The sequence below is a fragment of the Ursus americanus genome, chromosome 33, assembly GCF_024610735.1.
Source record: "Ursus americanus isolate L20-20 chromosome 33, mUrsAme1.1.p, whole genome shotgun sequence".
Lineage (NCBI taxonomy): Eukaryota > Metazoa > Chordata > Mammalia > Carnivora > Ursidae > Ursus > Ursus americanus.
Genome location: NC_142159.1, coordinates 11,807,225 through 11,834,745, shown reverse-complemented (window position 1 = coordinate 11,834,745; position 27,521 = coordinate 11,807,225). Strand labels below are relative to the sequence as shown.

Genomic DNA, 27,521 nt, shown 5'->3' with positions numbered 1-27,521 from the left:
GGAACATACAGTAGGGAAAAGACCGTCTCTTCCATAAATGGTGCTGGGAAAACCGGACAGCCACATACAAATGAATGAAACTCAACCACTCACTACCTTACACCATATGCAACAATTAATTCAAAATGTACTAAAGACTTGAATGGTAAGACCTGAAACAATAAAACTCTTAGAAGAAAACACTGGCAGTAAGCTCCTTGACATAGGTCATGATAATGTATATTTTCAACCAAAGTAAAAGCAACAAAAGCAAAAATAAACAAGTGGGACTATATCAAAGTAAAAAGCTTCTGCACAGCAAAGGAAACCATCAACAAAATGAAAAGGCAACCTATTGCATGGGAGAAAATATTTGCAAATCGTATATCCAATAAGGATTAATATCCAAAATACATAAAGAACTCATACAACTCAATAGCAAGAAAGGAAAAGACAAGACCAAAAACCCAGTCTGATTAACAAATGGGCAGAGTACTCTAATAGACATTTTCCCAAAGAAGACATATAGATGACCAATAGGTACATGAAAAGATGCTTAACATCGCTAATCATCAGAGAAATGCAAATCAAAACCACAACTTTCACCTCACACCTGTTAGAAGGACTTATCATCAAAAAGATAAAAAATAAGTATTGGCAAGGATGTGGAGAAAAGGGAACCCTTGTGACTGTGGATAGGAATGTAAATTGGTACACAGACTGTGGAAAACAGTATGCAGGTTCCTCAAAAAATTAAATACGACACCACGTGAGGGGTGTCTGGGTGGCTCAGTCAAGCGTCTGAGTCTTGATTTCAGCTCAGGTCATGATTTCAGGGTCTTGAGATTGGGCATGGAGCCTGCTTAAGATTCTCTCTCTCCCTCTCACCCCCCCCACCCAAAAAACCCTACCATATGATCCAGCAATTCCACTTGTGGGTACTATCCAAAAACAAAAACACTAACTTGAGAAGATATATGCACCCCCATATTCACTGCAGCATTATTTACAATAGCCAACATATGGAAAAAATTAAGTGTCCATCAGTGGATGAACAGATAAAGAAATCGTGGTATATATACAGAATGGAATATTATTATTCAGCCTTAAAAAGATTGAAATTATGCCATTTGCCTCCCCCCCATCTCTCCCCCCTCTAAATAAAAGGTGGGGGCGCCTGGGTGGCTCAGTGGGTTAAGCGTTCAATTCTTGATTTTGGCTCAGGTCATGATCTCAGGGATGTGAGATGAGCCGTGTGTTGGGCTCTATGCTGGGCATGGAACCTGCCTAAGATTCTCTTTCCCTCTCCCTCTGCCCCTCCCCATCTCTTAAAAAAATAAAAATTAATCTTGCCATTAGCAACAATATAATGCCTGGAGGGCATTATGCTAAGTGAAACAAGCCAGACAGAAAGAAAGCTATATGATCACTTATATGTGAATCTAAAGTCAAAAACCACCACCACCACCACCACCAAGCTTGTAGGTACAAAGATTGGTGCTTGCCAGAGGCTGGGGGTGGGGATGAGAGAAATACTAGATTAGGGTATCAAAAAGGTAAAAAAAACTTAAAAATTTTTTAAAGATTTTATTTATTCATTGTCAGCACAAGCAGGGGGAGCAGCAGAGGGAGAGGGAGAAGCAGGCTCCCTGCTCAGCAGGGAGCCAGATGTGGGGCTCAGTCCCAGAACATGAGATCATGACCCAAGCCAAAGGCAGACGGTTAACCAACTGATCCACCCAGGCGCCCCTAAAACTTTTTTTAATTAAAGAAAAATTGTACCAATAGGTGACAATAATGTATTATACACTTAGAAATTTAAGAGGGTAGAACTCATGTTAAGTGTTCTTTCCAATTAAAAACATCTCAGAGCTCCCCTGATGGGCAGACAGGGTTGTAGGAAATCCTCACAGCACACCTTTTCCCCAGTACTAATAAAAGTCAGAATAGCCGTGCCCACAGTCACTTCCCCTGCTGACCTGGGGAAATGCTATTAAGACAGCACCAGGAGGTGGGAGAAGCTTAGTCACCACAGGCCAACTCTAACCGGTTGATAGTCCTTTACTTTTGCCCACATTTTATAGCCATTTCGGGAAATAGTAAAGCATTCTAGTTAAACCAGCTAGCTTGGTTTTGGATTCTGGATTTGCTACTTACTGGCTGAGTGCCTAGTGACTTTGGGCAAACCGTAGAACCCTTCTGTTTCAGTTTCTTCATCTTAAAAAAACTGGAATAGCACCCACTTCATAAGATTGTTGTGAGGACTAAATGAGATAATGTATTCAAAGACACAAAACACTGCCTAAGAGCAAGTACTTAATGTAAGCTGTTATTTCGTTTCCAGGAACCGGAGTTTATTAAAGGAGGAAGACCCCGCTGTCCTTATCTCTGAGGTCCTAAGGAGGAAGTTTGCTCTGAAGGAAGAAGATATTAGTAGAAAAGGAAACTGACAGAACTCAGCTCTGCAAATTCAGTCTCATGCTCCTGGAATTCCTTCAATAGCTGCCTTCCTCACCACAGACCTTCTGCCTCTCAGAAATCTTTTGCAAGTCTTGCTGAAAGCTAGAGCTTGGACTGAAGGAGAAGAGTTGGATCATGCTTCCTTTGCTTTAAACCTTAGCAGAAGCTAAGGCCTGTTTTGCACCGAGACACTTGTTACAGGTAAATGTATAGGTTGAAATGTCTCAGTCTAAAGGGTGAGACAGAAGTTTGGTTTTTTCCTTGCCTCTGTGTGAAAATAGGTCCTAAATGAATGGCTTACTTCACTGCATTAGACCCCATAACTGGTCTCACCGGACATTTTGTGCCCAGCTGTCACTCTCAGCGGCTTCCTTGCAGCAGAGCAGGGCTGAGGGGTGAGGGGCTATAAATGTCTGTATGTGTTGACAGGGCAGGGAAAATCTTATGCTGCTCCTTCATAAACTGACACCAATGCCCAGCAATCACCCTCTCCCCCTTTCCTGTCCCTAGATGTAGAGGTCAGACCTCTGGACCAGCGGACACTTGGGCTGTGGCTGGGAGGCCTGGGCTGTTTTTTTCTTAAATATATTTTGTAATACCGTACAACCAAATCTACCCTCCCAGGCCCTGGGGCCTCATGGGTTCCAGGTTGAAAACGCTTTCTCTTCCATGGACTTTAGTTTAAGCCCAGTAGGAAAGAGAATGGGAAGGAGAAACAGAGCACCATCCTTCTTCCAGGCCCTTGACTGCTCCTTTGCACTGGGCCCAAGGTTTGTACCTACCACACCATGCATGACTCAGACGCCCTCAGGTCCCTTTCTCTACGGTATGCATCCTGTGTGTGTGTGTGGGTGAAGCACTACCTGATATTAAATGAAGGATATGGAGAGATGCTGCATGTGCTGTTTGTCTCTGAGTTGTGACCACCTGATATCCCTCATCGAGTATAGGATTCCTGTTAATTTTAAGGTGTGTGAACTTCCATAAACAGGTTCCTGACTTCCCCTCTTTCCTTATAAAGTCCTGCCTATATAAGAGAAAACTTCCATAGGGAGCCTCTTGTGCCCTTCTGTAGGGATTTTACCCTAAACTCTTAAAGTAGTTCCATCTTAGAACTTGCACACTTACCCCCCTGAAGCTGTTTAGCCTCTTAAGGTAGCACACCTGCAACATGAGAAACTGCCACCTGGTGGGTAACATTTTGGATAGAACACAGGTGTTGAGATGGGACCCTTGGCAATGACAGAACATATAACTATTAAAAACTTGCTTTTTCAGAAATAAAATAGTAATGTTTTAATTACCATTTGTAATTTATAAACAACAAATTTGTAAAGATTTTATTTATTTGTAAACAACCATTTATTTGGATTCATAGTTTTACAAAGGGAGTTCTCTTACACCTTGTAGAAGAGTGATATCACATCTAGATTGCTGTGAGGCTTTTTTATTAGCACAGGCTTTTTTATTTTTATTTTTTTAAATATTTTATTTATTTGAGAGAGGAAGAGAGTACAAGTGGGAGGTGAGGAGGGGCAGAGGGAGAGGGAGAAGCAGACTCCCTGCTGAGCACAGAGCCCTATGCAGGGCTCAATCCCAAGACCCTGAGATGATGACCTTAGCTGAAGGCAGATGCTTAACCAAGTGATCGACCCAGGCGCCCCAGCATAGGCTTTTTTTTAGGGAGATGTTTAAACATAGAATATAAGACTTTAAAATGCTGTGAAGTCCCCACAAAAAATAAGTTTAAAAAAAAAAAAGCCCTACCTTTGGGGTGCTTGAGTGGCTCAGTTGGTTAAGCATCCGACTCCTTCTCAGCTCAGGTCTTGATCTCAGGGTCATGAATTCAAGCCCCGGATTGGGCTCCACACTGGGCATGGAGCCTACTTTAAAACAAAAACACCCTACCATCATTGTACTTTCTACTTATCTCTCTATCCTCCCTGGAGGATACCTCTGGACCCCTGGAGGTGTGCCTTATCACTCAAAAAGTTGTCAGGAATGACGGTCCCAAGGTTGCATGGGTAAGATAATGGCGGAAGATTAGAAGAACACACATCCAAAGAAGCAGTGTCCTAGTCAGGCATCTGAAAGGGCAAAGAGGTAGCTTTGCACCTGAGTAAGGGTTCTTTAGTGGAGGGATAAATACCTGCCCTACCTCCTTAGTGCTCATCACAGACTTGTACAAGGTTACCAGCCACCTCTTCCTCGGGGAGAGGCATGATGCCAATCATACGGTCTCAACAAGTGGCACCACCTGCTTTATTTACACAAAGAAAATGCTCAATAACAACTTCATCCCTTGCCTCCCTCCCCATCCCAGTATTTTCCTATAGCTCTGTCATCTCAAGATACTTTCAGAACCAAACCATCGTAAAGACATTTAGACTTGGTGCCTGATAACTTGATTACCTTCAGAGTCCTGGGTAAAGAGCAGATCAGCCTGCAGATTTAACTGAGTGGGCCTCTCCTGGCACTGAGCCCAAGAGCTATTATGAAACTGCCCTAAGCTCCGATTCTGATTGTTCGTTACATCTTGGAAAGGAGCTCTAGAGTTGTGGGCAATGACCCGCTGGCCCTGAGAATCCTCAGTGAAAAGCTGACTCCAGGAGTCCTTGTCATTCTTTTCACTGTCCCAGGAAAATGCAGGGACAGGACAAGGGCTTTGTTTCACTGAGTCTGTGTTTTCGCCATTCCAGGAATTCCTGTATGTTTGAAGGAGGATGGGGGCCTGCCTGGTTTCTTTGACAGACACCTTTTCCAATTTAATCTTGTGCAAGGGCTGAAGGCCCTTGCCCCCACGTGGTTGAACACGTCTCTCCACATCCTGATAGTTTTTTTTCTTACATCCATGAAGCCATTCCCTTTTCCAGGAAGAGTCTTTCTCTCCTTCCTTTTGGTCCAGCAAGTAAGAACCTTCCAAGTTCTGAGTGAAGGAACAAGAGAATGAGACTTTACTCTTTTCAGCACAGACCAAGGCATCAGGCTGGGGCAAAGACCGCATAGTCAAAAATGGAGTTCCCATTCTGTGGTGGTCAGAAGCCTGGAGGGAATGAGGAGAAAGTCCAGCTTCCTGGGTATCTGCGGGGGTTGAAGTGGCTAACGGGGGTGACATGGAATTGTCCTCCAAGCCCTGGACTGGATGATCTAGATGGGTTGCATCTTTCTTAGACTCATTGTTGATCTGACCTTCTATATGAGATGAAACACTCCTCTGGTCACCACCATTTGTCTTTCCTAGTAAAATAGACGTGAATAATTATTCTGCAGGAAATCTCTGCCCTAAGCAGGATTTAGCTGGCTTTTTCTAAAATTAGTATCAGCTACTATCGCTACCTAGCACAGAGAGGGGTCTTAGACTCGTCACACACCTTAACAGCTGATCTTCCTGCCTTTTTTTTTTTTTTTTAATATTTTATTTGAGAGAGAGAGAATGGAGGGGGGCAGAGAGAGAGAAGAAGACTCCCCACTGAGCAGGGAGCCTGACATGGGGCTCGATCCCAGGATCCGGAGATCATGACCTGAGCTGAAGAAGGCAGACGCTTAACCGACTAAGCAAGCCAGGTGCCCCATGATTTTCCTGCTTTCAATCTCTACTTTCTCCAGTATGATCCTTCTAAAACACAGACCTTATATTCCGCTACTCAAATTTATGAATGCTTCCAATGACCTACCTAATAAAGTCAAACATGGTGGGTATACTCAGACCACAGCCTACTTTTCTAGCTGTGTTTTAGTATATGGGGTTTGTTTAACAGGGCACATCAGTTTTGCTTTTGTTTTTTATTTAATATGGTTTCTGTTAAATAGTGATCTTGGCCAAATATATATTCCTGGATATTATCCTTTGAGAAATATGCACAATTTTTTTAAAGTCACAAAGATCACATTAACCATCCAACTCTTAAGAAACCCTCTGGTGACAGTGCAAAGAACATTAGGTCCCCTACTCTGCAAACATTGCCTAGAAAAGGGAATAAAGACAATTAGGGGGCGCCTGGGTGGCTCAGTCATTAAGCGTCTGCCTTTGGCTCAGGGCGTGATCCTGGCGTTGTGGGATCGAGCACCACATCAGGCTCCTCCGCTGGGAGCCTGCTTCTTCCTCTCCTGCTCCCCCTGCTTGTGTTCCCTCTCTCGCTGGCTCTCTCTCTCTCTGTCGAATAAATAAATAAAAAAAGACAATTAGATGCTAAGTCAACCAGTTGGAAGGACAATAATAAACAACTACTAGTGTCCAGCCTGTCCATTTTATCAGGCATGGAATGGATCCTGTTCTACCTTAAGGATGAATAACATGGACTTCCCACTACCGCCCCCGCCCCCCACAAATTATACCAAGGTCTAATTACAAAGCTGAATGATTTCCTTTTTCCTTCTCCAACAACAATTATACTGCAGAAACTGTTTTGTGAAAGATTTCTCAACTTTGCCTAAGAATTCAACAGATTATAGAATGTATAGAATTTTGAAATAGCCGGGGGGCAGTGTGTGTGACTGCGTGGCTCAGACTGTTAAGCATCCAACTCGATCTCAGCTCCGGTCTTGATCTTGGGGTAGTGAGTTTAAGCCCCATGTTGAGCTACATGTTGGGCATGGAACCTATTTTAAGAAAAAAATTTATTTATTTTATTATTATTATTATTTTTTGAAATCATAAGTGTCCTTGAAAAAAATCTGCCCTTGTTACTTAAAGCAAAAGGGTGCTTATTTTAAGTTTCTGTTTGGGGCAGGGACAGTAAATTTTGAAGATTTATGCAAAGCAATCCTGGGAATCACATCAAGAGTTAGAGCTCTTTCCTTCCAAAACCCTCCAGCTGGCAGACACCCTGCTCTGAGGCAGCTTATCCCCTAAGAAGGGACATGTAAGCAAAGAACTGCCAAAGGATGATGAGACACAAGCCAACTTCATGCCAACCTTTCTAAGAAAAAAGCATCTTTGAACTCTGACAATTTGAGAAGCATTATAAAGAAATACCTGTTATCAAGTAATCCTATACAGACTGCTCATTATGACCAATCCATTTACCCAGCTAATGGCAGGTCAGCTCCCCTGCACAGCCCAGCTCCCCAAGCATACCTTTCTTCTCACTGCTCTGTCAGGGAATACAAATATTTAATATTAGACTGAGCACACAGAATGAGAAAATGTTGGTAAAAGCATGTATATATTGCTTTGCAAGGATGTTTTGTTGTTTGATATCCTCGTCTAATAAGTTAGCTAAGTTTAACACAATGCACTGGTGTCGCCACTTCTCATAAATTTTCCAGCATGGAAAACTACACTCTTTTTTGCTCCCTGGGTATTCCCAGGCAGGTCATCATACCTGGCTGCAAGGTGAAGAAGGAAGAAATGCTGGTCTGCCGAATGCCTGTAGGTGGAATTCTTTGAGTAAAAGAAATCTTAGCCTTTTTCTCTCCAGGAAAGAGTGTTAGCATTTTGGTGTTTGGCTTCATTAAATGTGTCTGAGAAGGGGGAGAAAAAGAATAAAAGAACTTATTAATATCAAAACAGCTGCCAGGCAGAGATTCAGTGAACACCTATGACCCTCATGGAACCACACTGCACCCTTTGGACTCCACTCCTATCCTACTCTTTAGGTAGTTTTTGCTGTACATCATTTCCTGCCACACTGATGGTGTTTGTTTTTCTCAGGAAATCACATTTTCCACCTGTTGCCCAATCTTTCTGCTTCCCCACGGAAATCAGTCACGCTGACTAAACAAACAGAATTTGTTGAAGTGATTCCAAGAATGATACTCTCTCTTACACTTAAAGGTAACTGATGATTCTACATCAGCAGCCACTGACACATTTTTAGTGGCCAAATAGTCACATACGGTTAAGAGCATGGCTCACACAGCTTGAGTTCCAATCAATTCCAAATCTGCCACTGCTGCTTATTCACTGTGTGACCCCATGCAAGTTGCTTAATCTAGATCTCATTCTCATGTGTGAAAGTACCCATCCCATAGGGCTGTTAGAAGGATTTGGTGAGTTAATTCACATAAAAGGGTTACACAGTTCCTCAGGTTCAATACTAATTGGTTATTACTAGGAAGAATAGCAGTGAAAGAGCCAGTCTTACACACTCTCGGCCCCTTCATACTTTACAGTGTGAATTTGTACCAGAAAAGGTTAGGGAAGTAAGTTTTGTCGACTAACTGTAAATATAACCTCATCTTTATTTAGTGTGATTTGTTTTTGTTTCCACTTGCTTGTTATGGAATGCCTGAGAAGTAACCCTGAGAACGGGGTAATTTATATTCCATCCAGTTTGCATGAAAACCAAAGAAACGAGATTTGCCAATTTTTATGTTGTAAGTTGGAGACAGGTCTGAAACTTGAACTCAAATTATTAATTCTAGCCCAAAGTTGACTTCATCTTTACATTTGGAAACTAAAATGTACCTCAAGTGGATAAAAGAAGAAAGAAATCCTCGGGGTAAAACTCATACTCTAACTTGTAGTACTGATGTGGAACTTTCACCTCCACCATACAAAACTAGAAAACTGGATAAAATACAAGAAACAACTGATATCAGATGGTGGACAACAGGAAATGCATTGGATTGTGAGCCCTGAGAGAAGGAAAACAAATGAGGTGAGCCCTATGATGACTCTAGCTTTCTGCCTGGAATCACCTGCCAGTCCAAAACATATAAAGTACACAGGCACTGCATTCTGGATTAATTGAATACATCGAGATTGGAATGTGGAGAAGCTGAGGTGGCCAGCCCTCCTCTCAAGTTGTGAAATTCATATTACCTCACCTTGAACTTGGGAAGAATTTTGTGACTGACCAATAAAGTATGATAGAAGTAATACTACATGGTTTCCAAAACTAGGTCATAAAGATGCCATGCACTTTTTTTTTTTTTTTAAAGATTTATTCATTTGAGAGAGCGAGCACAAGCAGGGGGAAGAGGCAGGGAAAGAGGGAAAAGCACACTCCCTGCTGAGTGGGGAGTCCGATGTGGGACTCAATCCCAGAACCCTGGGATCAGGACCCGAGCCCAAGGCAGACGCTTAACCATCTGAGCCACCCCGGCGCCCCATCCATGCACTTTGTCTTGCTTTCTTGAGATGCTCACTCTTAGAACCTGGCCATCATGCTATGAGGAAGCCCAAGCAGGCACATGGCTCTCTAAATTTTATATGAGACACATCCTAGATATGTGAAACTATGTGAGATAGTATGCCAACAAATTTTTTTAGCATCTATATGCTAGGTACTGGGAACATACTGATGAACAAAACACACTGTTTCTGCCCTTACACCTTATGTTTTGAAAAGACAGACTAATAATATGTAGTTATTTAAATGACTACAAGAATACTAAGTCCTACGACGCAAACACAAAGGATTGTAAGAGAATATTATGAAAAATTATATGCCGACAAACTGGACAAACTAAAGAAATGAGTAGAAACATATAACCTCCAAAAATTGAATCAGGAAGAAACAGAAAATTTGAACAGACCAACTACCAGCAATGAAATTGAATCAGTAATCAAAAAATTCCCAACAATCTAAAGTCCAGGACCAAACAGCTTCACAGATGAATTCTACCAAACATTTAGAGAAGAGTTAATACCTATTCTTCTCAAACTATTCCCAAAAATAGAAGAGGAAGGAAAACTTCCAAATTCATTCTATGATACCAGCATTACCCTGATATCAAAACCAGATAAAGACACTACAAAAATAGAAAACTACAGGCCAATATCTATGATGAACACAAATGCAAAAATCCTCAACAAAATATTAGCAAACCCAATCCAACAATACATTAAAAAAAAATCATTCACCACAATCAAGTGGGATTTATTCCTGGGATACAAGGGTGGTTCAATGTTCACAAATCAATCAACGTGATAATATCCCATCAGTAAGCAAAAGGATAAAAACCATACAATCATTTCAGTAGATTGGGAAAAAGCATTTGACAAAGTACAAAATCTATTCAGGATAAAAACCCTCAACAAAGTAGGTTTAGAGGGAACATACCTCAACATAATAAAAGCCATATATAAAAACCCAACAGCTAACATCATACTCAATGGTAAAAAACAGAGAGCTTTTCCTCTAAGTTCAAGAACAAGACAAGGGTGTCCTCTCTCACCACTTCTCTTCAATATAGTATTGGAAGTCCTAGCCACAGCAATCAGACAAGAAAAAGAAATATAATGCATCCAAACTAGTAAGGAAGAAGTAAAACTTTCACTACTTGCAGATGACATGATACTGTATATAGAAAACCCTAAAGACTCCGCCAAAAAGCTACAACTGATAAATGAATTCAATAAGGTTACAGGATACAAAAATCTGTGTACAGAAACCCATTGCATTTCTATATACTAATAAAATAACAGAAAGAGAACTAAAGAAAACAATCCCATTTACAACTGCACCAAAAACAGTAAAATACCTAGGAATAAACCTAACCAAGGAGGTGAAAGACCTGTACTCTGAAAACTATAAAATACCGATGAAACTGAAGACAACACAAACAAATGAAAAGATAGTCCATGCTCATGGATTGAAAGAACTATTGTTAAAATGTCCATACTATCCAAAGCAATCCACAGACTTAATGCAATCTCTATCAAAATACAAACAGTATTTCTCCATGGAACTAGAACAATCATAAAATTTGCATGGAACCACAAAAGACCCCAAATTGCCAAAGTAATCTTGAAAAAAAACAAACAACAACAAAAAACCCAGAGCTCGAGGTATCACAATTCCAGATTTCAAATTATACTACAAAGTTGTAGTAATCAAAACAGTATGGTACTGGCATAAAAACAGATACAAAGATCAATGGAACAAAATAGAAAACTCAGAAATAAACCTACCATTATATGGTCAGTTAATCTTCAACAAAGGAGGCAAGAATATGCAATGGGAAAAAGTCTCTTCAACAAATAATGTTGGGAAAACTGGATAGCTACATGCAAAAGAATGAAACCAGACCACTTTATTACACCATACACAAAAATAAACTCAGCATTGATTAAGGACCAGGCACCTGGGTGGCTCAGTCTGTTAAGCATCTGCCTTCAGCTCAGGTCACGATCCCAGGGTCCTGGGATCAGGGCCCAAGTTGGGCTCCCTGCTCTATGGGGAGTCTGCTTCTCCCTCTAATCTGTCCCTCTCCACCCTACCCCCCCCCACTTGGCTCTCTCTTCTGTGCCCTCTTTCTCTCTCTCAAATAAATAAAATCTTTTTTAAAAAATGGATTAAGGACCTAAATGTGAGACCTGAAATGATAAATATCTTAGAAGAGAACACAGGCAGTAATTTTTCTGACATTGGCCGTAACGTTTTTCTAGATATGTTTCCTGAGACAAGGGAAACAAAAGCAAAAATAAACTATTGGGACTACATCAAAATAAAAAATTCTGCATAGCAAAGGAAACTATCAACAAAACTAAAAGACAACCTACTGAAGAGAAGATATTTGCAAATGCTGTATCTAATAAAGGGTTAATAGCCAAAATATATAAAGAACTTATACAACGCAACACCAAAAAAAAAAAAAAAAACCCAAATAATCCAAATAAAAAATGGGCAGAAGGGGCGCCTGGGTGGCACAGCGGTTAAGCATCTGCCTTTGGCTCAGGGCGTGATCCCAGCGTTATGGGATCAAGCCCCACATCAGGCTCCTTCGCTATGAGCCTGCTTCTTCCTCTCCCACTCCCTCTGCTTGTGTTCCCTCTCTCGCTGGCTGTCTCTATCTCTGTCAAATAAATAAATAAAATCTTTAAAAAAAAAAATGGGCAGAAGACATGAACGGGGTGCCTGGGTGACTCAGTCGGTTAAGTGTCCAACACTTGATCTAGGCCCCAAGTCTTGATCTCAGGGCTGTGGGTTCAGGACTCCACACCCAGTGTGAAACCTACTTCAGAAAGAAAAAAGAAGAACACATGAACAGACATTTCTCCAAAGAAGACATACAAATGGCCAACAGACACGTGAAGATGCTCAAAATCAATCATCATCAGGGAAATGCAAATCAAAATTACAATGACATATCATCTCACACCTGTCAGAATGACTAAAATCAAAAACACAAGAAACAACAGGTGTAGGGGAAGATGTGGAGAAAAAGGAACCCTCATGCATGCACTGTGAGTGGGAATGCAAACTAATACACCCACTGTGGAAAACAGTATGGAGATTCCTCAAAAAATTAAAAATAGAACCACCGTATGATCCAATAATCACACTACTGGGTATTTACCCAAAGAATACAAAAACACTTAGAGGCGTCTAGGTGGCACAGTCAGTGAAGCTTCTGAATAATCTTGGTTTCGGCTGGGGTTGCAATATCCGGGTTGTGAGATTGAGCTCTACACTGGGCTCCACACTCAGGGCAGAGTCTGCTTGAGATTCTTTCCCTCTCCCTCTGCCCCTCCTGCTCGTGTTCTCTCTCTCAAATAAATAAATCCTAAAAAAAATATAAAACATTAATTCAAAAAGGATATATGCACCCCTATATTTATCACAGCATTATTTACAATAGACAAATTATGGAAGCAGCCCAAGTGTCCACTGATAGATGAATGGATAAAGAAAATGTACTGTACTATACATACACACAGTAGAATATTATTCAGCCATAAAAAAGAATAAAATCTTGCTATCTGAAATATGGATCTAAAAAGAGTATAATGCTAAGCAAAATAAGTCAGAGAAAGACAAATACCATTAAGATTTCACTCATGTGGAATTTAAGAAACAAAAGAAAGGAAAAAAAGAGACAAATGGAAAAACAGATTTTTAACTATAGAGAACAAACAGATGGTTACCAGAGGGGAGGTTGGTAGGGTGATGGGTGAAAGAGGTGAAGGGGATTAAGAGTATATTTATCTTGACGAGCACTGAGTAATGTATGAAATGTTGAATCACTGAAACTAATTTAACACTGTATGTTAACTATACTGGAATTAAAATAAATTTTAAAAAACATACTAAGTCCTCTAAAAAAGACTTATACAGGGGCACCTGGGTGGCTCAGTCAGTTAAGCGTCTTCCTTCAGCTCAGATCATGACCCCAGAGTCCTGGGATCAAGCCCTCCATCAGGCTCTCTGCTTGACGGGGAGTCTGCTTCTCCCTCTCCCTCTGTCCTCCCCACCCAAGCTCGAGCTTGCTCTCTCTCGATCTATCTCAAATAAATAAAGAAAATCTTTAAAAAAAAAAAAAAAGGAAAAAAAAGAAGACAACTTATACAAACTACATATTATCAGAAAACAGTAAGACCTCAATTAACAAAACATCTGGGAATAAAGCTTTTCACCAAGTTGGCCATCTTAGCAAGAGTAGGACATTCCTTACTTAGGTCAGAGCAATGTCAAGAGTGATAATGCCCCCCAGTTATAGCTCCCTTAGAAGACTTTGGCTTTAAATAACTATGCTTATGTCAGTGGAATGTTTAGACTCTGAGTGAGAATAGGTCATCTGGAACTGAAGGGACCCAGGTACAGTCCTTCAGCTGATTATCCTTACCTCAAAATAAAGGCAGCCCCCGTGTGTATATTACACAGTATAAGAAAGCCTGTCTAAAAAGCATAGGGTTCCTACAGGACCAAACACCTTGGTAAGCCACAACCTAGGTATTAACAATTCTTACCCTGTAAGAATGCCTCAAAGGATCTAACTTCAAAAAATACATTCCCTCAAAACCAAAGAATCTCTAGTGCTTCAGTATATCACATTCATGTTCCCATCAAGTTCTCTTCTTTCAGAGTGGTAGAAGGGAAAACTGACTTCCTACAACCACAGAGCTCCTGCTTTCTTGCTATCACAAGGATCCCCTGTGATGTATTCCCACAGAGAATAATGCCTCTTTTGGCTGCAAGTCACCCCCAAAGTGTGGCCCTTTCTTAAAACGTCACAACTCTATTATCAAAGCAGACCTAGGATCATACAGTTCACCCTCCTTACTATTAGAAAATGTTTTCATAATTCCATGACATTTAAGTTCAGTTTAGCCTTCATTCTATCTTTATTTCTTCTGACAATTTATCTGCAAGTTTGTCTTAAATTTCTACTTTCAAACCAATTTAATTCCCCTTTTTTATGATTCATACGGCCCTCAAGTCTAGCATATAATTTGATCCAACTTACTTTTCCCATCATGGTCACTGGCCTTGAATTTATGTATGAAATCTCATTATCCTTATAAGTTGACATATCTTTGAAAAACATGAATGCATGTGTTTTATTTTTTTTGCTGTATTACTTCTTTTATGCTTCTGAGGTTCCATACTCATCTCTTCCCGCTTCTCCAAGTCCCCCATCCTCCTCCTCAGAAAACCTTTTCCAATCAGTCACTATCATGCTTTATCAAGTCACACTAAAAGGAGGACACCACCTAATAAGGATGCCCTAAGGAGGACTGTTTAAGAAGTCTGACCAAGAAAAGCTGTCAGGGGAAACCTGGGTGGCTCAGTTGGTTAAGCGTCTGCCTTGGCTCAGGTCATGATCCCAGGGTCCTAGGATCAAACCCCACATCGGGCTCCCTACTCAGCAGGGGAGCCTGCTTCTCCCTCTCCCTGCTTGTGCTCTAACAAATAAATAAAATCTTAAAAAAAAAAAAAAAAAGCTGTCAGGATTCTCATCATCTCCAACAACATAAACCAGCTTTGCTGAATGAGTAATAATAAAGTATTCATTCAAAACTTGCTTCAGGGGCGCCTGGGTGGCACAGTCGTTGGGCGTCTGCCTTCAGCTCAGGGTGTGATCCCGGTGTTCTGGGATCGAGCCCCACACCAGGCTCCTCCGCTCTGAGCCTGCTTCTTCCTCTCCCACTCCCCCTGCTTGTGTTCCCTCTCTCGCTGGCTGTCTCTGTCAAATAAATAAATAAAATCTTAAAAAAAAAAAAAAAACTTGCTTCAAACTCTCCAAACCTGCAAAACAAGGAACACACTGACCAAGTTCAGGATTTCATAAACTCTTGCCTACTCTGAGACTATTACAATAGTCTCTGAATGGGAATAGGCTCCCATTCAGTACTTTTCAATCAGTCCCACACCAAATATCTAGATTAACCTTGTAGCACAACTGAGAGCATACCATCTTGTTCAAAATCTGTCAATCAGCATAAAGTACTGACTCTCAGACTGCACACACCAGTATGAGTCCAGTTATCCTTTCTCCATTACCAAAACCCCTTCATGTATACTGTAGCATAAATACTCACCCACATGCCAGTCCCCATTATGGCCTCTGCCTTCCTCATTTCTGTGCCTCCCGTAGAAGGGCCTTTTTCACACCCACATCTGAAATGCTACATATACTTCAGCTTAGCCCCAAGCATTCCTGATTCCCACAACCACAGGTGATCCCTTCCCCTTCTAAAAAATGACATTTATCACTTGGTATTTCAAGACTTACCTAACAAAATCCTGGTATCAACATCTGATTCACATACTTTCTATCCTGTCCTCCACAGAACTAGCTTAATACACATAGCAAGTACTCAATTCAAAAATGTTTTAGGAAGAAGGCAGATAGGAAGGACACATTCTGGTTATGTTTTATATATATAACTATTCATTATATTTTCAGCATCAACAAAGCTCTCAGAAAACATTAAGGCTTTTCCAGTACTGTGATCAAAGTGAGGAGGAGCTCCTGCCAGTGACTGACGTCACACATAAGGTCCAGAGCACAGATGGCATGAGAGGTATACCCACTGAAAACTGAAGGTTTTCCTCCCAAAGTAATCTAACAATACTAAATTTATTGCAAGAATATTCTCTAGAACCACTTGGCACTGATTTTTCATCTAAATCTATGAAAACTCAATAGGGATAAGAGAAAAAAGCAATTTCTTGCAAGTATCACAACTCCTAAACTGGAGACCTGATAGGTCTACACCCCTTAGCATTTCATTAGTAAGTCTCATAAAAGGATATTTCTTGCCAATGAGATTTTCCTCACTTAAAGGGTGTCACACATGTCTGAGATCACTGTAGTATAGGGTTTTTGTACATTTGCCATCAGTTTTGCCCTAATAAGACTGTGGGTTGGATATTTGTTTAAACCTCCTGATTTTAACTACTTCCAATACAGCAATGGCTAAATGTGGCCCTCTCAATAGCAGAGATAAACGTACCATGAAAGAAAGAAGAGCTTACTTAAATTGGAAAGTAGATGCCTCAAATAAAATCCGATGGAGTAGAAATCTCCACTCTGGAACAAATTCCCAAGTCCTCCTGGAAGGTGTCAACTTTGTGAAAAGAAGTATTTGTGTGTGTGTGTGTGTGTGTACACACACACACACACAATATATACAGGTGATCCCTGAACAATGTGAGGGTTAGGGTCACCCACGCCCTGCATAGTTGAAAATCCACGTATAACGTTTGACTCCCCAAAAACTTAACTATTAACAGTCTACTGCTGACCAAAAGCCTTGGTGATAACAGTCAGTTAACACATACTTCATACATTATATGTATTCTTAAAGTAAGCTAAAGAAAATATTAAGAAAATCGTAGGAAGAGAAAATACGTTTACAGTACTGTATTTATTGAAAAAAATCCACAAATAAGTGGGCGCATGCAGTTCAAACCCGAGTTGTTCAAGGCTCAACTGTACACACAATCAGCCTATATTATATCTATTCTCCCAATTTCCAAACACTATTTCAAGATATAGGTTTTACTTTTTTCTCTATAATCATCTACTTATTCAGGTCCCAATTTCTGGCTCCTAAATGTCAATGGAACTAAAGGAAAAATGCAAAGGTCCTTTTAAAAAGGAGAAATACCTAAGGGATGCAAATAACTGGACCAAAGTCACAGTTTAAAGACATATTTAAGGGATGCCTGGCTGGCTCAGTCGGTGGGGCTTACAACTCCTGATCTCAGGGTTGTGAGTCTGAGCCCCACATTGGGTGTAGAGATTACTTAAAAATAAATCTTAAAAAAAAAACTAACCCAAAATGTATTTAAGAGACCTCCAAACTCCCGCCAAGCCCACATTTAGGTCCTTCTTGAGCATAATAATCATACTTTAGATATATAACTATAGAGATCAATAATCCACCAAAAATAATAATTTAAACTTCTATTCCTGATTAGACCCTTATTATTTCTTGCCTAAATTTCTGCAATATCCTCTAAATTTCTCTAGCCTACCTTTCAGTGTACCACTTACTTTCATATAACCACCATTGGGCTAATCTTATTACGGCAAATGCTTTCCATGAATTTCCAACAACACAGTACTAGTTTATCCTCCTAATCACACCTTCAACCCCCCCTACACTTACCCTACGTTTTAGTCAAACCGAGTTACTTCCTATGTAGTAAAAGAATCTTACCCAAAGAAAGGTCTGGCTTTAACCCTTAGCTCCTGGCAGGTAATCTCTAAGTCCTTGGAATGTCCTACGTTACAGGAGTGTCTGCTTACCTGAAGCCTTGGGCCACACCAGATAGTCTATGCTAACAATGTGATCTACGTGGGAGCTTTGGGCCATGTGGTACCAGCTTGACCTTCACAGGGGCTAGAAACTAAGGTCAGCCACATAAGTAGTCAACCATGTCTACACAATCCAAACCCCAATAAAAACTGGACACCAAGGCTCAGTGAGCTGATGGTTGGCAATACTCTGTAGGTACTGTCACATATCATTGCCAGAAGCAGTTAGGGCTGTCTAATATATTGCTGCCCAGACAGGACGCTGCAAGTTTCCCACTTTGAATTCAGCTTGGAATTCTAGAATCTGCCTTGGCGGATTTTAATCTGTATCTCTTCACTATAATAAACTGTAACCATGAGTTTAACAGCCTTCAGTGAGTTCTGTGAGTCCTACCAGCAAATTATCAAACCTCAGCGTGGTCCCTTGAACTTGCAGTCGATGTGAGAAGTGAGGGTGGTCTTGGGGACTCCCTAATTCACTCCTTATTTCACAAACATCTCTTGTATTTCCTGCCTCTGTGCTACTATTCATACTGCTTCTAGAATGCCTACTCCACCTTCATTGCTTTCCAACAAGATCCAACCCTTGCTTTAAGGTCTCAAATGCCATCTCTTCCACAAAGTCTTTAACAGCTTTACTGACAAATAATTCACATACCATAAAATTTACCCATTTAAGTGTACAGTTCAGTGTTTTTCAGTATAGAGTTGTGTAAACATCACCACAATCTAATTTTAGAACATTTTTCATTGTCCCAAAAAGAAACCTCATACCCATCAGCAGTCATTCCCCACTCCCACCCCACCCCACCTCAGCCCCAGGAGACCACTGATTTACTTTCTGTCTATAAATTTAGACAAATTCTGGGGCACCTGGTGGCTCAGTCGGTTAAACATCTGCCTTCGGCTCAGGTCATGATCCCAGAGTTCCCAGATCAAGTCCCACATCAGGCTCCCTGCTCAGTGGGGAGCCTGTTTTTCCCTCTCCCTCTGCTCCACCCCCATTCATGCTCACTCTCTCAAATAAATAAATAAAATCTAAAAAAAAAAAAAAAAAAAAGATAAAGATTAGTCTATTCTGGACCTTTCGTACAACATACAATAGCTGGTCCTCTGTGACTGAGCTCATTCTGGAGGTTCATCCAGGTTGTAGCACGTCAGATACTTCAATCCCTTTTTATTGCAAGTAATATTCCATTGTTTGGAGATACCATTTTATCTATCCATTCATCATTTGGGGACATTTTGGTTGTTTCCACTCTTTGGCTATTATGAGAAATGCTGCTACAAACATTCAAAATTCGTTCACTGGCGTAACAAGTTTTTGCGTGGACTATCTTTTCGTATCTTGGGTCTATACTTAAAAGCAGAAGTGCTGGGTCATGCGATAACTATGCTGAACATTTTGAGGAACTGCCAAACTGTTCTGCAAACTGCCTGTACCATTTTATGCAAGCACCAGTGATATATGAGGGTTCCAATTTCTCTATATGCTTGTCAACACTTGGTATTATCTGTCTTTTTGATTATAGCCATCCTAGTGGGTGTGAAGTGGTATCTCCTTGTGGTTTTGATTTGCATTTCCCCAGTGACTAATGATGATGATCTTTCCATGATACATGTGTATCTGAATGGACCTATAACAAGTAAAGAGATTAAATTAGCAATTTAAAAACTTCCTGCAAAGAAAAGTTCACTGTGTACCACCTGAAGAGGCTGAGAATTTTCAAAACCAGCAAGTCTAGGCTCCTTTTTGTTTAGCTGGCCTTCCTTTAGCTTCTCTCTCTCTCTCTCCTCTGGCGCTTTGCAATAACCAGCAAGAAGAAACAGGTAGCCCTTCAACACTGCCTGGAAATCTCCTTAGCTATATCACATCACCTAGTTCCTTAGGTACATTCTCCATCTTCCACCTTACAACAGCCAACAGTGGTTGTAGGAAACTTTCTGTCACCACATAACAAGGATTCCCTTTCCTCTACTTCCAGTAAGATTATCCTCACTTTCCTTTAAACCCTCACCCAGTCTCCTCAAAGGCCATCCTAGTTCTAGAAATAGTTTCTTACAAGCTCTTCAAGTTTTCACTAGCACTCTCTTCAAAGTCCTTCCAGCTGCCACCCGTTGCCCCATGCCAAAGCCACTCCCCATTTTAGGTTTTTGTTAGGTAGTACTCCACTTGCCAAAACCAAAATCTGTATTAGCTTTCTACTGCTGCATTAACAAACTGCCACAAAATTTAGCAGCTTAAAACAACATTTATTATCTCACAACTTCTGTGCATCAGGAATTTGAGAGCAGCCTATCTGGGTGGTTCTGACTCAGTCTCATTAGGTCGCATTTAAGGTATCAGCCAAGGTTGCAGTATACACTTTCAAGGTGGCTCCCTCACACAACTGTTAGCAAACACAGTCAGGTTCCTCGCCATGCGAATGTCTCCACAGAGCTGCCCGCATGTCTGCACAACATGACAGCTGACTTCCCCTAAGGAGAGACGGCGGCTGACGCTGCAATGCTGTTGATGATCTAACCTCAGAATTCTAACATGAACTCTTCCATCACACTCTATTCATTAGAGTCACTAAGTACAGCCCACACTGGGCGGGGGGACTTAGCATCCACCTTTTAAAGAGAGAGGTATCAAAGAATTTGTGGACGTATCTTAAAACCACCACCCCTTCACCCATAATAAAATGTAATCTCTTCTTTCTCTAAGTGCTTAGAATTTCCTTATGCCTCTAAGGCCCCTCCTGTCTGTCTGACAGTTATTTGTGTACCGATCATATTCCATGCTGCCAGGGTTAGAACTATCTTATTCAGGATTCACCTTTTTATCATCTGAGGACACCTTACACGTTATGAAAAAAACACACTGGACCAAGAGTTAGGAGACCTGAAATCAAGCCTTACAGCTACACTTACTCTGATGTGATCTAAAGCAAATCTCTGTCTGACCTTCAATTTCTTCATCTGCAAAATGGAGATAATCTCACCACCCTCACAAAGCTACTGAGAAAGTTAAATGAAATACATGTAAAAGAAGTTTTACAAACCATAAGCCATTACATAAAGACCATACAGATAAACATTTGTTAAGTTACATTTACAGACCCTCATCAGTCTCACAGCACCGACCCCAGCAGTGATGATACTTCAGTATCATTACTGAGCCTGTTCAGTTTCAGTGACATACTGTTCTCCTCTATTCGTTTTTCTTTTTTTTATCATTTCAGTAGTGTCACAGAGGGGGTTTTTTTGGTTGTTAGGTACACACTTTTTTTTTTTTTTTTTTTAAGATTTATTTATTAGAGAGTCGGGGGGGGGGGGCAGGGAAGAGAGAGAATCTCAAGCAGACTGTCTGCTGAGCACAGAGCCCGATGCAGGGCTTAATCTCACAACCCTGAGATTATGACCTGAGCCGAAACGAAGAGTTGGAGGCTCAACCGAGACACCCAGGTGCCCCTGTTTATATGTATATACTTTAACTGCCAGTTTACTAGAGGTCATCTCCCGTCCATCTTCACTCTAAAAAACTCAAAGTCCTCCCACTTACCTTCTTATCACAGAAAGACAGAAGGAGCAACTATGACCATATCTAAAAGGTTTTCTGAAAGCAAATTTCAGATGGATTAATTCATTCATTCAATTAATTTGTACTGAGTACCTACCATGTGCCACTGTTTGAAAGACTGCCTAATGGAACTTTCATTCTAGTAGGGGAAGATCATAAACAAACAAGTAAATACACAGTATGAAGTGTATCTAATGGTAAAAGGGCTATGGAGAAAAAGCAAAACTAAAGTGTTAGGGAGTACGGGATAAGGGAAAGGCTATTTTATGGTGGTTAAGAAATGGACTCAATGATAAAGTGACAAACGAACAAATGAAAGAGCAAAGCTATGTGGCATCTTAATCCCTATGCATTTCAAGCAAGGTGTACAAAAGTCCCTGCAGAGGTGTACCTGGCTTAAAGGCCAGCAAGAAGGCCAGTATGACTAGAGCAGAGTGAGGCAGAGAAAAGAGTAGTAGATGAGGCCTAAAACGTATGAGAGGGCAAATATACATGGCCAAATCGTGCCTTGTAGGCCTCGGAGATTTTGGTTTTAGAAGATAGGAAACCACTAGATGGTTTTAAAATTAACAGTGAGCAAAGGGTCACTCTCATTCTGGGTCAGGGAGCAGTGGTAGAAACAGTAGGAAATTATGAGATTCTGAACACATATGAAGGCAGAGTCCAGAGAATCTGCTGATGGGCTGAATGTTAGTGAAGCTGCAGAATGTCACAGTGGCACTCTGTTCCGCCAAGGCCCTCAGGGACCAGTGATGACTCAGCCAAGATTTGTTATCTTCGCATTTCTGTCCCCTTCTTAGTTAGGCCTACTTCTCCTTCTCTGGTACATATATTTCAAGGGTAAGAAACTAAACTGCATTACAAGTGAAGAAGAAACAAAAATTATTTTTGAGTTATAATGACATTTTAAATATAATATACCTAAGAGACAGCAAGCATACAAAACACATACATAAATCTTTTTACCTCTTTATTGTGTAGAAAAACCTCTCAGAAATACTTCTTAAAGAGGTAGCAAAGTTAAAGTACAAAATTTGAAAATCATGTAAATTAAAATGGCCCTTTCAAAAATTCATACTAAAACTCATATCTCACATGGAAAGTTCTCCATCATATATTTAGTGAAAGGTGAAATACAGAATATGTTTGAAATAATATCATTCGTGGGGGAAACAGATATATTTGTACACATTGAAAATGCTTCAAAGGATACCAAATTGTTAAAAGTAGGTACCACCAGTGAAGCTTTCTGTTTTTTACTTAATACAATTCTACACTGATTTTATTTTATTTTATTTTTTACAAACATATATTACTCATACGTTACTATTACAAATACAGTACCCCCCATACCAAGGCCTAGGTAATGAGGCCAAGCCTGTTATGCCTTTTGGTTTGTGGGACCAAGAGAGAAGCAAACTCACTCCAAACATAGGCATCTATTTTCTGGCTAGACTACAAACCACCCCATTAGTTGCCCCAAAACAGCAGACAGTTCTGTTTAGGGATCAAGTGAGAAAGGGCATATTTTCTAAAAAACTGGCCACTAGCAACTGCCTATTAATGACTGACACAAAAACTCAAACAAACGTGTGCCTATTTGATAGCTACTCTAGGAAAAGGCAGGTTTCTACATCCTGTGAAAGGGAATCTTTAGTACTCTGCTCTGGGCTGGAAGTCTTAAAATTAAAAAGTCAAAGAACCAGTTTTTAACCAAGTTAAAAAAAATTTTTTTTAAAGATTTATTCATTTGAGAGAGAGAGGCATGACAGGGAGGGGGAGAGGGAGAGAGAATCTTAAGCAGACTCCACTCTGAGCGAGGAGCCTGACATAGGGCTCAATTTCACAACCCTGAGATCATGACCTGAACTGAAACTGAGTCAGATGCTTAACCCCCTGTGCCACCCAGGTGCCTGCTCCCAAAATTTTTAACGCAAATTTCTCACCACACACACGTACCAAGAAAAGGCCATGTGAGTACATGGGGAGAAGGCAGCTCATTGTCTGCAAGCCAAGAAGAAAGTCCTTACTAGAATTTGACCACTCTAGCACTCTGATTTTCCAGCTTCCAAAACTGTGAGAAAATGGATTCTGTTGTTTAAGCCACCCAGTCTATAGTATTTTGTTACTGTCAGCTTGAGTAGACTAAGGCAATACTATTGCATATAATGGATACTATTCCATATAATGGAATACTATCTAGTCTTTAAAAAAAATAAAGCAACTCCCTGCTCAGTGCTGGGGGCGGGGGGTGTCTGCTTCTCCCTCTCCCTCTCTCCCCCACTTGTTCTCTTTCTCTCTTGCTCTCTCTCAAATAAATAAAGTCTTTAAAAAAAAAAAAAAAAAAAGAATAAAGCAGCTCTTTGTGGATGCATATGAAATGATACATAAGATGCAATAAGTGAGAAAATGCAAGTTACAAAATAATGTGGAATATGCTACTATTTACAAGAAAGAATACTGTTTGCTTGTACATATACAGAATATCTCTGGAAGGATGTGTAAGAAAGTTGTGGCCTTTGAGATAGGCCACGGATGGTTAAAAGTATTAGGGAGATATTTCGCTATCGCTGCCATACATTTTAAATTATATACCAGATGAATGTACTTACCCCAAAAACATTTTTAAGTAAAAAAAAAAAAAAAAAATTTTTTTAAGTAACAGGTGGTTCATTTGTTATTTCTCAAAAAATGACTTTAGTTGTAAGATGTTTTTTAACAGCCCTCAATTACTTTGTTCAGGAGGTTGTAGCCTCTGTAGGGGAGCAAAATTTGCCACCCCAAAATGTGTCTCTTTGACATATGTATTATTTTAGGCTGATTATTTTTAAGGAACAGAAGGCTCAGGAATAACTGCTGACTTTCCCCCACCACCTAAAAGAATTTAGAGGACCTGCTCCAGGAAGGGAGCTATCACCATAGACAGCTATTCAACTACAATTGCATTTTTGCACGCTAATAATGAGCTATCAGAAAGAGAAATTAAGAAAATAATCCCACTTACAGCTGCATCAAAAAGAATATCTAGGAATAAATTTAATCAAAGAGGTGAAAACTTGTACTCTGAAAACTGTAGGACATGGATGAAATAAACTGAAGATGATACAAATAAATGGGAAGATATATTCTGCTCATGGACTGAAAGAATTAATATTGTTAAAATATCCATACTGCCCAAAGCAATCTATAAATTCAATACAATTCATGAAAATACCACTTTCCACAAACCTAGAAAAAAATAATCCTAAAATCTGTATGGAACCCCAAATAGACTAAGCAATCTTGAGAAAGAAGATCAAAGCTGTAAATATCATGCTCCCTGATTTCAAATTATACTACGAAGCTACAGTAATCAAAACAGTATGGTACTGACACAATGACAGACACAGACATAGATCAATAGAATAGAATAGAAAGCCCATAAATAAACCCACACGTATATGGTCAATCAATCTACTACAAAGGAGACAAGAATGTACAATGGGGAAAAGACAGTCTCTTCAATAAATGGTGCTGGGAAAACCGGACAAGCTACATGCAAAGGAAAGAAACTGGACCACTATCTTACATCATATATAAAAATAAATTCAAATAGATTAAAGACTTGAATGTTAAGACCTGAAGCCATAAAACTCCTAGAAGAAAAGACGGGCAGTAAGCTCTTTGACATCAGTCTTAGCAGTATTGCTTTGAACCAATCTCCTCAGACAAGGGCAACAAAAGCTAAAAAATAAAAAAAATAAAAAAAAAAATAACTAACTAAATACGATTACATTAAACTAAAAAGCTTTTGCAGAGTGAAGGAAACCATCAACAAAACAGAAAGGCAACCTACTGAATGGGAGAAGATATTTGCAAATCACACATCTGATAAAGGATTAACAGCCAAAATATATAGTTACACAATATAAAAAAAAACTATGAAAAAATGGGCAGGGGACTTGAAAAGACAGATTTCCAAAGACAACATACAGCTGGCCAACAGACGCACGAGAAGGTGCTCAACGTCACTAATTAACCATCAGGAAAATGAAAATCAAAGCCATAATGAGATATTACCTCACACCTGTTGGAATAGCTATTATCAAAAATAAAAAAAGATAAAATTACAAGTGTTGGAGAGCATGTGGAGAAAGCGTGGAGAGGATGTGGAGAAAAAGGAACTCTCCTACACTGTTGCTGGGAATGTAAATTGGTGCAGTTGCTATGGAAAACAATACGGAAGATCCTCAAAAAATTAAAAGAATTACAATCCTGTAAGTCCACTTCTGGGTATTTATCTGAAGAGAATGAAAACACCAAATGAAAGAAATACATGCATCCCTATATTCACTGCAGTATTATTTACAATAGCCAAGATACGGACACAACCCAAGTGTCCATCAATAGATGAATGGGTAAAGATAGATGTGATAAATATAAACTATGAAATATTACACAGCCATAAAGAATGAAATCTTGCCATTCTCGACAGCATGGATGGACCTAGTGGGTATTATGCTAAGTGAAATAAGTCATAAAGAAAAAGCCAAATATGTACAACTTCTCCTGTATGTGGAATCGAAATAACAAAACAGAAAAAGACTCACAGGTATAGGAAACAGTCACTTACCAGAGGGGGGAGGGCCTGGGGAGCGGAAGAAACAGGTGAAGAGAATTAAGAGGCACAAACTTCCTGATTAAATAAATAAGTCATGAAGAGGTTATTAAGCACTGCGTAGGGAATACAGTCAGCAGTAACTTTGTACGGTGACCATGGCAACAGACTTATCCTGTGGCTCATTTCTTAATGTATAAAAATATCGAATCACTATGACGTGCACCTGAAACTAACTGGATACTGAATATCAAGTTAGTTCAATTAAAAAACAAAAACAACACTCCTCACAGCAAATTTTCTCTCCACCCTCTCCCCACACCTCGAAACCTTATTGTCCCAGTCTCTTCCTTACCCATCCACAGCCTGCTTGCCTTCCTCCCATTTCCTCTCCACTCCTTCCCAAACCCCATTTGTCACCCTTGTGCAGGCTCCAATCCCTTTAGCCTCAGAATTCCGACTTGACCTCCACCACCTCCCTTCTCACGCCTCCAGGCCCCTAACCCCTCGTCCAACACCCTCTCACGCCCCCACGTCCCACCTGCACTCTCCGCCGCTTCAGCGCCGCCGCGTCCAGCCACACGCCGCAGGCCTCCTCCTCTGGGCCACTCCGCCTCATGGCCGCTGCCGACACCCAGCCAACAAGACGCCTGGCTCCGGTTCCCGCCGCCTCACGGAAGGGCTGTAACGGCCTTCACGGACGTTCGGATCTCGCGCCAACGCCGGGGGCGGAGCTACGCCGCGGCCGCCGACGCAGGCACCGCCCCAGCATCAGCCCCGCCCGAGCCCAAGCCCCGCCCCTTACTCTCCGCCCCTGGCTTCACAGGGTCGTCTGGTGGGTGGAGCAGTTTTCGGTTTACTAAGGCCTTCAAGTCCCTTGTGATCTTCTAATTCCAGAGTCGCTGTCCCGCGACTAGACTGTGTGAACGTGTTCGGAACATTGCACAAGGAATATGAATTTTTTTTCCGCTAAGTTATTTGCACTTTCTTGCTGTAAACATAACTACCCCGGGCTCAGGGTTTTCCAGTCTCACAGCTGCATCCTCTCAGTCATCCCAAAAGGAAGGGTGGAGCCCAGGCTGCGGTCCGCCAGCTCCAAAGCCGCTGTCCCCAGCACTACCCTAAGTGGTTACCCTACACTCGAGTTTATGAATTACTTTTGAAATTCAAAAAAAAAAAAAATCTAAGCATAACTATGAAACCACATGGGAGAGGATTCAGAAAAACCTTGAAAAGGGGGCCCCTGGGTGGCTCAGCGGGTTAAAGATCTGCCTTCCGCCCGGATCACGATTCCAGGTCCTGGAATGGAGCGTGGAGTCTGCTTCTTCCTCTCCTTCTGCCCCTCTCCCCGCTCGTTCTCTCAAATAAATAAAATCTTAAAAGGGGGGGGGGGACACCTGAGTTGCTCAGTCGGTTAAGTGTCTGCCTTCCGCTCAGGTCATGATCCCGGGGTACTGGGATCCAGCCCTACGTTCGGCTCCC

General features: G+C 40.8%; 2 protein-coding genes across 6 annotated transcripts in view; one reads left to right on the top strand and one right to left on the bottom strand.

The window, feature by feature from the left end:
• MTFR1L (mitochondrial fission regulator 1 like) overlaps positions 1-15,051 on the top strand; it is a 29,273-nt gene extending 14,222 nt beyond the window's left edge. For all 5 annotated transcript variants that reach the window (XM_045782075.2, XM_045782076.2, XM_045782071.2 and 2 more), the window contains exon 7: positions 2,324-15,051. In XM_045782075.2, the coding sequence (XP_045638031.1) occupies positions 2,324-2,429 (106 nt within the window). In that variant the 3' untranslated portion in view covers positions 2,430-15,051. The remainder of the gene's footprint in view (positions 1-2,323) is intronic.
• AUNIP (aurora kinase A and ninein interacting protein) lies at positions 3,960-27,142 on the bottom strand. The gene is made up of 3 exons (XM_087858358.1): positions 26,581-27,142; positions 7,764-7,902; positions 3,960-5,676 (listed from the first exon to the last, which is right to left on the bottom strand). The coding sequence occupies exons 1-3, from the start codon at positions 26,656-26,658 to the stop codon at positions 4,823-4,825; spliced, it is 1,071 nt and encodes a 356-aa protein (XP_087714484.1). The 5' UTR covers positions 26,659-27,142; the 3' UTR covers positions 3,960-4,822.
• Between the last annotated feature and the right edge of the window lie 379 nt (positions 27,143-27,521).

What these genes read in the sequence shown, in the direction of transcription:
- AUNIP (XM_087858358.1), bottom strand. Translation starts at nt 26,658, where the DNA reads ATGAGGCGGAGTGGCCCAGAGGAGGAGGCCTGCGGCGTGTGGCTGGAC. An exon ending in TGAAGCGGCGGAGAGTGCAG is followed by an intron (nt 7,903 to 26,580) that starts GTGGGACGTGGG and finishes CCCCCTTCTCAG; the next exon opens with ACACATTTAATGAAGCCAAA. An exon ending in CTTCTTCACCTTGCAGCCAG is followed by an intron (nt 5,677 to 7,763) that starts GTATGATGACCT and finishes CTATTTTACTAG; the next exon opens with GAAAGACAAATGGTGGTGAC.